This window comes from Gallinula chloropus (genome assembly GCF_964237585.1).
Source record: "Gallinula chloropus genome assembly, chromosome: 4".
NCBI lineage: Eukaryota > Metazoa > Chordata > Aves > Gruiformes > Rallidae > Gallinula > Gallinula chloropus.
The window spans coordinates 90701899-90716089 of record NC_140088.1 but is presented as its reverse complement, the minus strand read 5'-3'; the positions used below and the strand labels follow the sequence as shown (position 1 = coordinate 90716089).

The following is a 14191-nucleotide window of genomic DNA, read 5'->3' as shown; positions in this document are numbered from 1 at the left end:
GTACCATAAGAGTACTTGAGACACACAAAGCAGAGTGGGAAGTTTCACCCAGCATAAAACACCTGGGCTTGTTTCCCTTTGCTAGCCCGACACTAGGGAAGGGTCCTGTGACACACAGGGCCATTCAGGCTCTGGAACTGCCTCTGCAGCATGAGAGTCCTGCTTTGAATCTCAGTCATGACACAGGTATTAAAAATATACCTGCACAAGCCAGCGCTCTTCTCAGTCAGCAGAAATTCTGGCCTTCTATCAAGTGACCTTTGACCATGGCCTCTGACTCTTATTCAAGGTAGAACACGTGTCATACGAAGCCTCCTTTCACACACCCACCCGCTATCACTGCCTCTGGCCTGGGGATGTCAGGTAATCTTTCTCCTGACTGGTTCCAGAACCAATCACAACCCTCAATTAACCATAAAAAAAAAAAAGGAAGGAGAGAGAAACACCTTTGTGAACTGCAGATATTTAAAACATTTCTCTGTTCCCTGAAATTCTGCCATAAGAGTAAACCAGGAGGTACACGTGGTGTACGTCCAAACAGCTGCTGTGGATGCAGGGCTGTTAGTATGGGTGCACGTTAACTCCATCGCTGTGGTTAAGCTACCCGCGCACCAGCAGTTAGGCTTACAGGACATCATCCCGAAGGGAGGGCAGCCCAAACCTCCCCAGTTATTAATGTTAGGTGACCTCTCATTGTTAGCCAAGAGCAACAGAAGGGAAAACACACAGTTGACAGAGGAAAAAACCTAAATCAACGGAGAGCGAGACAGAAGGAGGTGAAAACATTAACCTTTTGGATATCCACAGGACTCGCTACGGAAGAGCCAACAGAGCGAGCTTCCTGCAAGGGCAGAGAGAAAGATCAAGAGGCAGAAAGGAGACCAAGAGCCATCCAGGACAGCTTCTCAGGTTTTATCAGAACATTCTTTAGGTGGTAACATAAGCAAGCGAGTGCTACGTGTTTCCTGAGAGCAACCCTGGCATCTGAACAGCGGGAAGGTGCAGTTGGCCTTTCGAGCAGACTCTCTCTTGTGTTTTTGGTCTGCGTCCCAACAGTGCAGATCACACAAATGAAGAGAAGATGGTTTTGAGATAGGAGATGTATTTCTGCCTTGACAGACTTAAAGGTCAGGATGGAATAGGATAAACGGAAGAGTTTAAAGCAGAGAGCAGACATTTGAGAACTCTCAACCTTATGGAAAAGCTGAGCAATAGGCATGTGATCCTCCAGTTCACTGATGGATAACATATGACTTCTGTAATCAAAACCATCCTATCTTGTGTATGTTTACTGTCATATGTAGGTCTTTTATAAAAGACAACTGCAGCTCGTAAAAAAGAAAAAAATAAAGGATTTTTTTTTTATTTTCCTATGAAACTGCAGAGTTCTGTGGCACCTGTATAGCGGGCTCTTCTTCCGGCTCCTGTATGTTGAAGACAGTGGCGGCACTGTCTGCTCCCAGCAATCGACGAGCCATTTTCTCCTCGTATGTTAATCTCTGGACAAAGAAAACATATGAAAAGGGGATGAGGGGGAAGGAAAATAGAGAAAAGTTCTTATTCCTCATTAAGAAGTACAAGGCGGCCAGACACAAAGCAATGCTTTAAGTAACACTAACAAAAGAGAGCAGCAGTATGTTTTGGACAGACATTTTCTACCACGGTTTGTAATGCATTTTTTTGGCATTACAAGTGGCTCTTTTGGGTTAAGCAACCCTTGCCCTGACTCTGCCATTTGTTTCCATCCTCCTGCCAGGAACTTGGGCAGGAATGAGCAATAGGAACTGCTTAAATCAGCATGGCCATCAGAAAGGGGCATGTCAAATCATCCCAGATCTCACTCCTGGACGTTCTGCTCAGCTCTTACATTAGAACCACATGGCAGAAGACTCTGCCAAAAATGCTAAGGACATCCTACTCTACTTGATTATTTTGTCAAAAATATGACAGCATTATAGATTAATATATTCTTTAAGGGGGTTTTATTTGTATTTCTTCTTACTCTTTTGTAAAGTAAGGAAACAGCTTATAAAAGACAATTTACCTCAGAAGGTAAAGCAGCTTAAAAGAAAACTTTGAGTGTGCAATTCAACTATTTCATGATGATTTTTCCTTCTCCATTTGGCAACACATTTCAAGTATTTAGGGAATTTCTTACAAACCAACATTGCAAAAAAACCCAACCCAATAACCAAAAAAAAGCAGCCAGTGACTGAAAGGCAAACTCATTACATTGGGAAATGCCTCACTGAACAGACAAGTCAAACAAAGGGAACTGGAAAAGGTTACATGCACTTTATGCTTTCCACTTTTTTTTTCAATGAAGCACTTTTCATGCTTCATTAGCATTTTTTAACAAAAGCCAATTTCAATTTATTTTTAAAATATATTGTAGCAAAAGCAGCAGTCTGCAGCTCACGAAAACTAGGTAGTAAGGTTGGCTTGGTTACAGATATCTAAGGAAGGAATGAACTTTTTGTCACTCTAATTTCTTGTGTGATCACTCCAAGTGATGAGGGGACAGACAGAATTACCCAGGACAGGAATCCACAAGGCAAAAGCCTCAAGTTAAGTGCAAAACCCGAGTTTACTTGGTTCAAGCCCCCACATCATCTGATCACAGTTGGTTTGTTTCTTTTTTTTCCTTCCTTGGGCCATGTGGGCTTTCTCAGGACATTCCATTCATGTGTGCAGGCCAAACATCTCTCTCACTTTCCAAAATAGGCATTGATGGTCATGCTCAGCCCACCTCCTCTGAAAAACCAGGACGCTGTGTCGGAGGGTGATTCTGCTTAACTGCTGCAAAACCTGCCGAGCCCCGTGCAGCCAGTTAAGCACAGAAGCACTACTCACTCCCAAGATTTTCCCTCCTTTGCTTCATTAACCTTATCAGGCACCAGAATCCAGCAGCTCTGGGCTAGCTCCTCAGGCTCAGCAGCCTGTCTTGAACTGTGACAGTGTAGTCCACATCTCCAGCATGGCAGCAAATTGATCCTGGGAATCCTAAAGCACTTTCAGTGACACGAAGGGAGCCCTGGGCATTCAGATGCTTCTGAAAACATTTCATTGAAAAACCAGGGGTGACTGTGTAGTTTTTTTAGTTACTTTCCTCTTAAAAGAGATTCCTGCTTCAAAGGCATTTAAATCAATGCCTTAATAATTGTAATTAAGTCTCAGAAGGGTTGCTTCTCGTCAACTCTGAGCAAGAAGAACTTGGGATTTTTTACCTTCTATGCACATCTTCCAGTGCACAAAAATTAACAGTTGTGCATTTCTACTGTTTGATAGGCCCGTTCTACCTCATTTTTGGCTCCTTTATGCAGGTTGTTAACTCCTGCTACATTAGTCTGTAAGTCACTACTATAGCTTCTTTTTAATTCTATTGGTCAGAAAAGTCCCACAAGTGCAGAATCACGGTTCCTGCTGGTTGTTTCTCACCAGGTGCCCCTCTGATGTCCACTCTCCTGGCACGCTGTCCAACAGCTGGGCAAAGGGTACAATGAGCCTGGACTGGTGAAGATTTATGCATATACTTACTGGCCAGCCACTCAGTAATGCACAGGGCAAGAGAAACATCCTTGGAGGCAGAAAAAGCCCTCCAGGTACAGACCCTGCAGGCTTCTTATGCGAATTCATCACCTTTGAAACCTCCGCTGATTTGTGAAGTCCAACAAAGTTGTTGGGCCAAAAACATACACTAACATTCCTTACAGAGATGCAGTTTGGGGAATGCAATTAAGAATAGTAAGTGCATCAAATATAAAAATAATCTACAATAATTATTTTCTATGCAGCATATCTGGGAAACCGCCCTCGGTCCCCGCTCCCGCATGTTACGGGTTTATACCGGCTGCCCGTTGTTCAGAAGGTCTTCCTTGAAGCGAAGTTTTCTTTCCAGATCCTGTATTACAGCGTCTTTTGACCCTTGAATCTCTTCATCTGATGCTATCCTAGCCGTTCTGCCTGTTTTCTTGGGAAATCCCCTGCAAAACAGTACAGGAAAATTCATAAGCTTTTCTGGGATCGTTGGTAGTTAGGAATTTATCTGGAATCGCCTCTGTTAGTGAAGAAAACAACCTCATGTCTTAGAAACTGGAGACCTGGCATCTTCCTATGCTGCCCCCCAAGCTCGGATCACTGGTTACACGTGGTTAGTTTAAGGGCAAAGTTAAGCGGGTGCGTTATTTGTGCATTAGTTACAACAGGGCTCAGGGTTTCGTAGCGGGGAGCCAGCACCGTGCACTCGTGGAGGGAGCTCATGAGCAGCAAAGCGAAGCGAGAGGAAACCCCAAAGCGTGTCTGGATACGCAGGGATGAAGATAAACTACGTTCCTGTGAAGTACCAGGCGGACAAAGATCAGAAAGATGGAAGAGAAACTAGTTAATAATTAATTTCCTGGAATATTCATTAACTAATTCCTTTGTCACAAGCTCCACAACACACAACATGTAACTTCATGTTTACTCTTCGTATCTCCACGAACACATGCCCGGAAGGCAACATGGAAATGTTGTTTGGGAGGGAAGAGCTGCTCACAAAGCCCAGGACACAGTGACAAGGAGAGCAGTCCTGCCTGGAAAGTCGCTGGCAGCAGCAGGGTTTCATGGGGGAACAGCAACCACCTAGCAGCCAGCCTTCACAGGCTGCAGCTATCCCTCAGCCCGGTCTGCAGGCTGTGACGGTGCTTTCAGGATGTCTCACTCCTGGTTTCTGGAATGGCATGGGAAAATTCATTTCCTAGGCTGGCTGATGCTGAATGCTTTGGCTCTGGTGCTGGAAATGCCCAGCGATGGTGGTTTCTGCTGGAGACCAGCTGCTCTTGCAGGCTTGTGAAGACATCACAGAATCACACTGTAGGAAAAGACCTTTAAGACCATCGAGTCCAACCATTCCTGTCCTATGCTGAACCATATCCCTGAGCACCTCATCTCCCCTCTGTTAAACACACCCAGGGGTGGGGACTCAGCCCCTCCCTGGGCAGCCTGTGCCACAGCCCCACAACTCTGCCAAGGAAGAACTTTTCCCTTCCATCTGAGCTGACCCTGCCCTGGGGCAGCTTGAGCCCATTGCCCCTTGTCCCATCTCCTGTCCCCTGGCTGGAGAGACCATCGCCCATCTCTCTGCACCCTCCTGGCAGGGCAGGGGAGGTGGGGAGAAGGTCTCCCCTCAGCCTCCTCTTCTCCAGGCAAAATCAGCACTTGCAGCACACCCCATTTCTCCAGTGACATCATGCAAGATTAAAACACCAATACTCATTCAATATAGGCCAAAATACTTCATCAGCTGATGAGGGCTCAGCCCACTCCATATGGACTTATGGAAAACACAGAATCGAAGAGGCAAATGGCCAAACTCATGGATGACATGGGAAAAAATCACAGCAGCGTATACAGGGTAAACTCCTTGTCAGCACACAGAGTAATAATTTAATTACCCAAAAGTTAAACAAGAAGGGGATAAGTTCTGTTGGCTATTGTTTGGTGCTGTAACATGGTTAGAGGAAATTCATTCTGCAGCAAGTGCTTTCAATGGCCATTTTTAGCATCGCTTACAATGAAACAATCCACGTGCTGTCAAGAGCTGAAAAGAAATTAAGTGAATAGATGGAGGAGACAATAATTGGAAACATTTCTGTCTCAATTCCTAAAACATTTCATATGCTGTAACTGAAAGAAAATTTAAAATAGGAAAAATGGTGAAGTTCTTGTGAAAAGGACTCTGTTTTCATGTTAAATCACAGACATTTCCCTCACGTCTCAAAGAGCCAGAGAACAACATCCCTCACCCTGGAAATATTCAGACCTTGTCTGGAGAGCTGCTCAACCACCAGGCAGAGTAATTTCCTCAGCATTTCTCTGGGATTGTTCTTGGTCACAAGTAAGCCCCCACTTTGTTTTGGGGAAGAAGTCGGGAAAACCATCCCATTTACAAGGAGGCAGGAGAACACTAAGAGGAAGGAGGAAGGTCTCTTGAAGTAAGAGATGCTTCAGTAAATGTGGGGACAGTAAATGTAAAGGGAGATGTGGAAGGAGAACAGACAGGAGGAGTTGGGAAAAAGGAATCAGAAGGTAATGTCCATCAGGACGGCAGCACCAGCTGCTAGAAAGCTACTGGAAAGGTGGTGTCTGTTTGTCTCCTCACAGGCTTTCCCATCACCTTCCAGGCTCTGATCCAGCCCAGCACTGCCAAAGAACCCAGCCTTGTCGCTTTTTGGACACACACACACAAAATCCAGCCAACTTCAAAGGAAATTTGGCTTCAGCTTGTGCCAGCTGCTAACAGAGACACACATCCTACCTTGAAAATTCCACATGATACATTCAGAGGTGCAGTTTGCCATTCTTCCCAACTTCATACTTGAATGACAAATAGCAGGAAAAGACCTGCTCATGCTGGGCACTCAGTACTCTGTAAGGGTAGAAGGTCCAGTTTGCCCCACAGAGTCACAGCACAGCGTGAAGAAAGAGGGATGTGCTTTTTCTGAAGCATCACCAGTGCCTCTGAAGACAAAAGCACGCCCATGTTTAGAAGGGGAAGGAGCACCAAGAGAATTACAGGCCAGTAAGTCCAGTGTGTCCACCAAACACAAGAAAACAATATCATAGTCTACTTCAACATGGTGTCAGAGAATAAGGGAATGAAGACTGAATCCCACCAAGCCTCCCATTCCTCTCTCTGTTGGGCTAAAGGACATGCTGGTGGGCAGAAAGAAGCAGCTTTGATACACTTCAGCTTATAGCTTCTGAGTAAGCCTTCTGGAGCTGCAGGATGCTCCCAAGTGAATCAGGAAACAGGCTGGCAGAAATATCTATTGTATGGCTGTGTAACTCACTGAAAAAGCTTCCCAGAGAGTCACAAGTGGGTTTTTTTTTCCTGTTAAGCTGGCAGAAGAAAGGCCTGTGCATACAGAGTCCAACACTAAGTACTCCAACCTCCCAACTGGGATGATGACATAAAAAAGTGCATTTTGTAGAATCATAGAATCCCAGACTGGTCTGGGTTGGAAGGGACCCCAAGGATCACAGAGCTCCAACCCCCTGCCACAGGCAGGGACACCAACCTCCAGACCTGGAGCTACACAAGGCTGCCCAGGGCCCCATCCAACCTCACCACTCTCTCTGGAAAGAACTTCCCCCTAATATCTCATCTAACCCTTCCCTCCTCCAGCTTCACTCCATCCCCCTTGTCCTGCCAGTCTCTGCCCTTTAACAAGCTGATTCCCCTCCTGTTCCTCTGCTCCCTTCAGGGACTGGAAGGCTGCAGTGAGGTCCCCCCACAGCCTTCTCTTCTCCAGGCTGAACCAGCCCAGCTCCTCTCTCCAGAGGGGAGCTGCTCCAGCCCTCTGATCATCTTCATGGCCTCCTCTGAACCCTCAGATTTTCTCAGAATTTTCTCAGACTTTCTCTGAATTCCTCAGATTGGATGATGACACTGAACCTGCAGAGGCTGCCACTCGTTTGCAGGTAACCCCTGCCAATCAGCCTAGAAGAGGTCTAATGATGATGAAGGTCAGGAAGAATGTTCAAAGCATGACAGCTCCCCAAACGGAAGATCAGCACTAACATCTCCAGCATCTCTCCAGAGCCTGGGAGATTAAACCTTGAACAATAATGTCATTATTGCAAAAGGAAAAGAAATGTAATTCTGGGACACATTAGCACATGAAATTCATTGTTTTCCTTTGTTCCTTGCTGTTGGCCACTGAATCTGGTTTTATCACCGCGCTTCAAGAAAAATACAGCAGAGAGGAAAGTCTCAGAAGAAGAAAACTGCCTGATGCTTTGCAAAGCTTAACATTTGTGACAAACTATGTCACACACATGAATAGTTGGGAAACGTGGAGGATGAACAGAGAGAGGTGAATCAAGCACAAAAAATGATACAATAGCCTTCAGCCAACCATTCCTTGTGCCCATCGAGGACGATAAGCAGACAGCAACTTAAAGAACGCCGGCTCTAGCTGAGAGGAAAACAAGAGAGACCTTTCCTCTCTCCACCCTCCAGCACTGACAGCTAAACACTGGAACAAGTCATATAGGGAAGCTATGGAATTTTATTTAAGAACAAGGGATGCAAATATCTCAGCAATGGCCTGGGGATCCCTGGCAGCTTTTACCAGGAGTGGCAGACTCCCTAACAACCTGCCAGATCTCCCATTGTGTGCCAGAACACCCTGAGCTCTGCACGGTGGGTGTGGAAGTGTCATCCAAGACCTGGCCAAAGCAACTTGCTTGAAAAACAGGTTCTCTTTACTTACATGGAGAAATGAGTATTTAAGCAAGGAAGTAGTTGGTTTCCAAATATAACTAGAAAAATTAGTATCAGTCAAAATGCCTTGAGAAAGCCCCTCTCTTTCAGAACTGTTTTAAATAGGGACACAAAAGAAGAGGTGCATGAGGAACTGTAATTCCTCCTGCAGATCCCCTATTTCCACCCTCTCCTTAGAACAGCTCACCTTCCCTACATATATGCACTTCAAAATGTGTACACCAAAGGGTATATCCACACATGCCTCCCACCAAGCTAGCTCTTAAGACATACATTCTTGAGATGAATTTCAAAATGCCCACAAGGCAATGGGAACAGACAGAAGGTTCTTGGTCAACCTGTCCTCCTGAGCACAGATCGGTTCAGCTGAAGAGAGGGGTTACATGTCACAGCCTGGTAGCAAACTTCCTTGAGCTGCTTTTGTGAACGCTTCTCAGCAACCTTATGTGCTCTTAGCAGGATGCACGAAGTTCCCAAGATTTGTGTCCTCCTCAGTGACCCATCAAGCTTTCTTTTGATCTTTTCTCAGGGATAACATCACACAAAACATTCTGCCAACTCATTTTTTATCTGTTCTTTGCCTGGTGGAATTTCAGAGCACGCTGTGAGCATTAATGTGGCAGGAGGTAGCTGGAGAAGGCCAGTTTCAAGCTGTTGACACCGTTACTCTTGAGCACACCGGCAGCACCAGTGTGCAAAGGAGCCTTCCAGAATCCCACTGCAATTCAGAGATCTTTTAGCACCCCCAAGTGCTGCATCACTGGAGTCACTGAGGGCCTGAATACAGAATCACAGAATCATAGGGGTTGGAAGGGACCTCCAGAGATCATCCCTCTCCAGAGTCCAACCCCCTGCCAAAGCAGCTCCCTAGGACAGGGCGCACAGGTCGGCATCCAGACGGGGCTGGAATCTCTCCAGAGAAGGAGACTCCACACCCCCTGGGCAGCCTGTCCCAGGGCTCCCTCACCGGGAAGAAGTTCTTCCCCAGATTGGTGGGGAACTCCCTGGGCTCCAGCTTGAGCCCATCGCCCCTTGTCCTGTCCCCACAGACACTGAGAAGAGGCTGCCCATGTCCCCCTGTGTCCCACTCTGTCTGATTTATTAGGGGTTTTTTGGTCAGAAAGGGCACGATGCAACTCCCCAAGCTCGGTCCTCTCAATTCACACAGAGATGTTTGACAGCAAAGGTTGTTTTTGCAACCTCAGCTTGGCTCCTCTTAGCTCTGACTACGCCCCAGCATTTGTTTAGAAAGAAGGCCAAAGCAGCAGTACTTCACATGTTTTAATTACACTGAGCGCATGCTGGATGCGATTCCCCCTTTTCCTGTGTACCTTTTACAGTGTAAACAAGGGCAACAGGCTGGCTGCTGTTACCCTTCCAAGAACAAATTCCTCTTTGCAGCCAATATGGCTCAGTTTCACAGAAATCCAAACCAAGTCTCTGGTACTGAGGTAACCAACAGTAACTTCATTTTTCCTTTAAAAACTAAAGCCTTCCAAAAAATACTAAGTCCTGCCTGCCTTTTTTCACTTACTGTATGAGCAAAGTTACTACAAGCACTGCAAGAGGTCCCAAACTTCCAAGCTGCAGCTGAGGATTGGAATCATTTTGGCCTGCTCTTCCTGCACATGCTGTGGGGACCAGGAGTCAGCTTCAGTCAGTGACGTGGCGTGACGTGCATCTGAGCTAAGGGGGTGCCCGAGGCACAGACCCAACTGAGAATGACTTGCACTAGACAGAACAAAGGTAACAGAATTTCAATTATCTCCACCACCCAGGAAAGGTGAGGACATCAGCCCTCAGCTGGATAGGATCACGACTGACATGAGTGATACGTCATTCTGAGCACGTTCGACCCTTCTTAACACAGAGAATAACTCACTCTCAAACTGTATGCCCATCACCAAAACTTACTTTTCTTTAAATATGCATTTCAACTCATTAAAAGGATTTCTGCTCTTCCTTTCTCCTGCTCAATTCCTTCCCCACCCGAAGAAGCTCTCGCTCTGCCTCACACTGCAGTGGTTATTATACATACAGAAGCACCAGTCGCTTTTCAAAGATGTCCATGTTTGGATATAAATCTGATAAAATCCCACCTACTTTGTAACCAGTCATCTTCCCTGCATGCCTGATAGTTACCAGCATTATGCTAGAACTGGTGGTCAGGAAGGCATCACTGAAGCACTGGCTGCTCCTGAAGACAGACAAGGCTGGCACCCACCTCCTGGTCCTGAAATCCTGAGACCGGGTAACTGCCAGAAGCACGTGAAGAAAACCCTGCACTGGACTGAGAAAAGGTGCTATCTCCAAAATATTAGCCTGTGCTCCAGGTGAGGAACCATTACTGGTTAAGGCATCTGCAACCATCAAGCGCTGTGTGCAACTGGCTTTATGTTCACAGACATTTCTCAGCATTCAGTTCTGTTTTGAAGAAGGAAGGTACAAACTGAAGTCCTCCAAAGAAAGAGATCTGCAGAGCAAACCAGCTGCAAAGCAGTGCTGGAAACAGCCCCCCACACACCCCGGTGTATGTACCAGTTCCCTTGGTCAAGATCACTTGTTGTCTTACAACATTCTTAAGCATCTGCAGATGCCATTGAGAGAAGAGCTGGACAAAAACCATCTGGAAAATTAAGACTTGTAGATGTAACACCGGTCAGGATGGAGTAGGTCGGTTATTTGGGATACTGCCTGTGTCTCTAGGTTAAATCCTTAATCTCTACTTTTGAGTAACTTTAATTGATTACATTACACAACCTGGATTTCAAAGTTCAAGGGACACCAACATCCATCCATCATACTTCAGAAAAGGAGATATGGGTCTGTATGCGCTGACACCCGTGTGCCCGCAGGTCGTAAAGCGGTGTCACACTGTGCAAACCAAAGGCCCCCATGGGAGCTGTTTCTGAGCACAACCAAGAGAAGGCTGTCTGATCCCCTCCCTGGACAGGCCATGTGCCCCAGGGATACAGTTAGCTGTCATGGCTGAAGATAAAGGCTGTTAAAGAGCAGGCTTTGCTAATGAGCATCCTTGGAGAAGCGCTGAAAGGCTGATGAAGAGCAAACTTTCTGGCCCAGAAGGTGTGAGAGCTTGGGGATGGCCAGAGAGGCCTGGAGTCAACTAAGGGAAAAGGTTCGTGAGCACGCAGCCAGTTAAAGGACAATGCAAGTGATCCCCCACACTCCTTCAAGGAGCACGCCTGCTAATTTAAATATGCTTGACCAATAGCAGATGATGCAGTAATTACTAAGCAATTAGTGTAAATTTAGGCAGGCTTTTCTAATCCTGCAACAGGTTGTGAATTGGGGGGGCGGGGGGGGGGGGGGGGGGGGGGGTGTGCTCCCAGCTCTGCCAGACAGGGTGTGTACTGGTGACCCGCACACTGGGTAACAACACCACTTTGGGGACAGCAAAGACATTTACTTTGAAAAAGTAAAGGCCAGGCTGGCTGGGGCCCTGGGCAACCTTGTGTAGCTCCAGGCCTGGAGGCTGGTGGCCCTGCCTGCAGCAGGGGGTTGGAGCTCTGTGATCCCTGGGGTCCCTTCCAACTCAGACCAGTCTGGGATTCTATGATTCTATGAAAGTAAAAGTCTGCTTTATGGAACAGGGTCTACTTTAAGAAAGACTGTGCTTTTTAAGGTGCTTCCAACAGGATCTATGTATAGCTGACAACACGTGGTCTTTATACTTAGAAAGAGATTCTATTCCTCCAGGTTGTGATGTTGTATGTTCCTTTTGGGAACGAACAAAACCCCACTGATTTTAAGACCAGTAGCTAATAATCTTCCTGCAGCCAAGTTTTATCTCAGGAGTCGACAAGTGTTCCTACTTCCCATGAGTACTGCATTAGCTGTGCAGTTCCCCCAGCACATCTCTCTTGTTTAATGATGTTATGCTCTGGCAAGACATGGATTTATCAACTCTGCCCCAGTAATTAAAAACAAACAATCAAAAACAGGTTATTGCCAGAGGTTGTTCAGTTACCACCACAACAGCCACAGCTTGAAAACACTGGTCCCCACAAAGTATTCAGAGCTTGCTGGAAAGATGGGGTATGTTTATTCAACCGACCCCTTTACCCTACAAATTGTTACTTAAATATTTAAGGGTGAATCAGTAGGTACCAATGACCCCAAGCTGCTTTCTGTGTTTCAGATGTCCACATACAATGCCATAAACTCCCAAGTCGCTATTCCCATGATTCAGGTGAGGCTGGCAGGCTATGGGGAGTTAAAAACCCAACCAAACCCCCTCGACAAACAGACAGACAAAATCCTCCTGGTGCAATGTTTCCAGTCTATCAACTGGAAAGGACATTCACCTGACCAAACTGGGTTAGATAAAGCTCCCACTTCCACAGCGACTCAGGCTCTGAAACCAAGGAAAACGTCAACCTTTGGCTGTAACATCAGCATGGTATTTACTGCTCACAGGCTCACAGAAAGGCTCACAGAAAGGCTTTGCCTGACCTCTCACACAGCCAGGGGCACAACGCTTCTCTGCATTTGCTTCTCTTGTAATCAGAACAGAGATGATACCTGGACTGGGAAGGAAATGCCTGAAGAGTGCTGATGGAGAGCTGACTCCATGAGAAGTGAAGACTGGCGGTTGGTTCACAACCACTGCATCTTTCATTCCACAGGCAACATCACTGATGCTGCCATTTATCATCCCCACAAACAATTATTTTACCTTTATTCTGCTCCTACCACAGGAGCAATCTGAAGGAAATACAAATGATGCCTATAAAGTCCTGAGACTGAGGAGCAGAGCTGTGATTCTGCTAAGATTCAGGAATGAAAAAAATCACTTAAATGTATGAAAAATGAAACAATTCTTCAATAAAATCCACAGTATATAAAGTCATGTGACTTATAAAACTAGTCTGCAGATTTTCTTAACCAAAGAATGGGGTTTGGTAATCACAAGAGACTCTGACAAGGCTAAATATTGATACTTTTCTTTGTGATATTTGGCGGTCAGTGTCACGGGACCCATGCCTGAGAGAGAAAAGAGTAAGCAACCATGGGGAAAAGACCAAAATGAAGGGTGAATTATCAGTCCTGAAATGCACACACAAAAGAAGGCAAGGGCAAGGAGCCATGAAAACATTCAAAGTAGACAAGAAAACCAGTTTAAGAGCATTTTCTCTGCTAGAGGCACTTGATATGAATGTGTTTAAGTCTAAAAGAGGAAACCCTGTGACTTCAAACACAGTATTTGGAGCATCCAGTAAAAAGACCCGCGGCTCCTTTCCATGAAAGGTGTTTCAAGCTCTGCCCAGTTCACTTCCAGCAACGCACTATCGTACGCTCAGTATCACCCCTGCGTGACTCATCACGAAGCAGAGACAAAGCCAAATGGCTCCACTAGCATTTTCGGTGCTGAGCTGAAGCAAAACTTTGAATGCTCCAATTCATTCCCTGCACCCAGTCTGGAAACAGCATCCTCCTTGTCAGTCCAGAGATCCTGGAGATCCCAGAGTACATGGCAGGACTATAGGCCAAGGTTATGGAGACGCGGCGAGCGTCTCACAAACTGCACCATCTCAGAACGACAAATATGTTGAGGAAAAGGTGAGGATGGAGCAAAAGATGAGGAAAAAGAAGCAAGAAGTGAAGGTGCACAAAGCAGGAGAGACCAAAACCAGCGGAGGGAAGGCAGGCAAAAGGAAGAGTTGCATGGGAGCGGTACGAGAATGGTGGGAAACAGAGTAATTTACTCAAGAAGACACTCCAGGAATTAGTAACCTACGAGGTAAAGTGAAAAAGGAGAGGCTGGGGAAAATTGGCATCAAAGACACATAACAATAGATTGTTTGTCTTGCATCGCACCGTACATTTTCCACCATGATTTAATGTTATAATTCAGATGACAAACGCTCATTGTGTGCATACAGGCCCCCCACACATATGTAT

At 46.1% G+C, this 14191-nt stretch overlaps 1 protein-coding gene across 7 annotated transcripts in view; it reads right to left on the bottom strand.

Moving 5' to 3' along the window:
- The window catches only part of PALLD (palladin, cytoskeletal associated protein), a gene marked incomplete at its 5' end in the record, with an annotated part of 172131 nt that overhangs the window by 21649 nt on the left and 136291 nt on the right, over positions 1 to 14191 (bottom strand). For 4 of the 7 annotated variants that reach the window (XM_084262803.1, XM_084262806.1, XM_084262807.1 and 1 more), the window contains 3 exons: positions 791 to 841; positions 1398 to 1499; positions 3848 to 3983. In XM_084262803.1, the coding sequence (XP_084118929.1) occupies positions 791 to 841; positions 1398 to 1499; positions 3848 to 3983 (289 nt within the window). Of the gene's footprint in view, positions 1 to 790; positions 842 to 1397; positions 1500 to 3847; positions 3984 to 4236; positions 4279 to 14191 lie in introns of those variants that run through there. The other 3 variants (XM_084262804.1, XM_084262808.1, XM_084262809.1) reach the window with 2 other exon arrangements.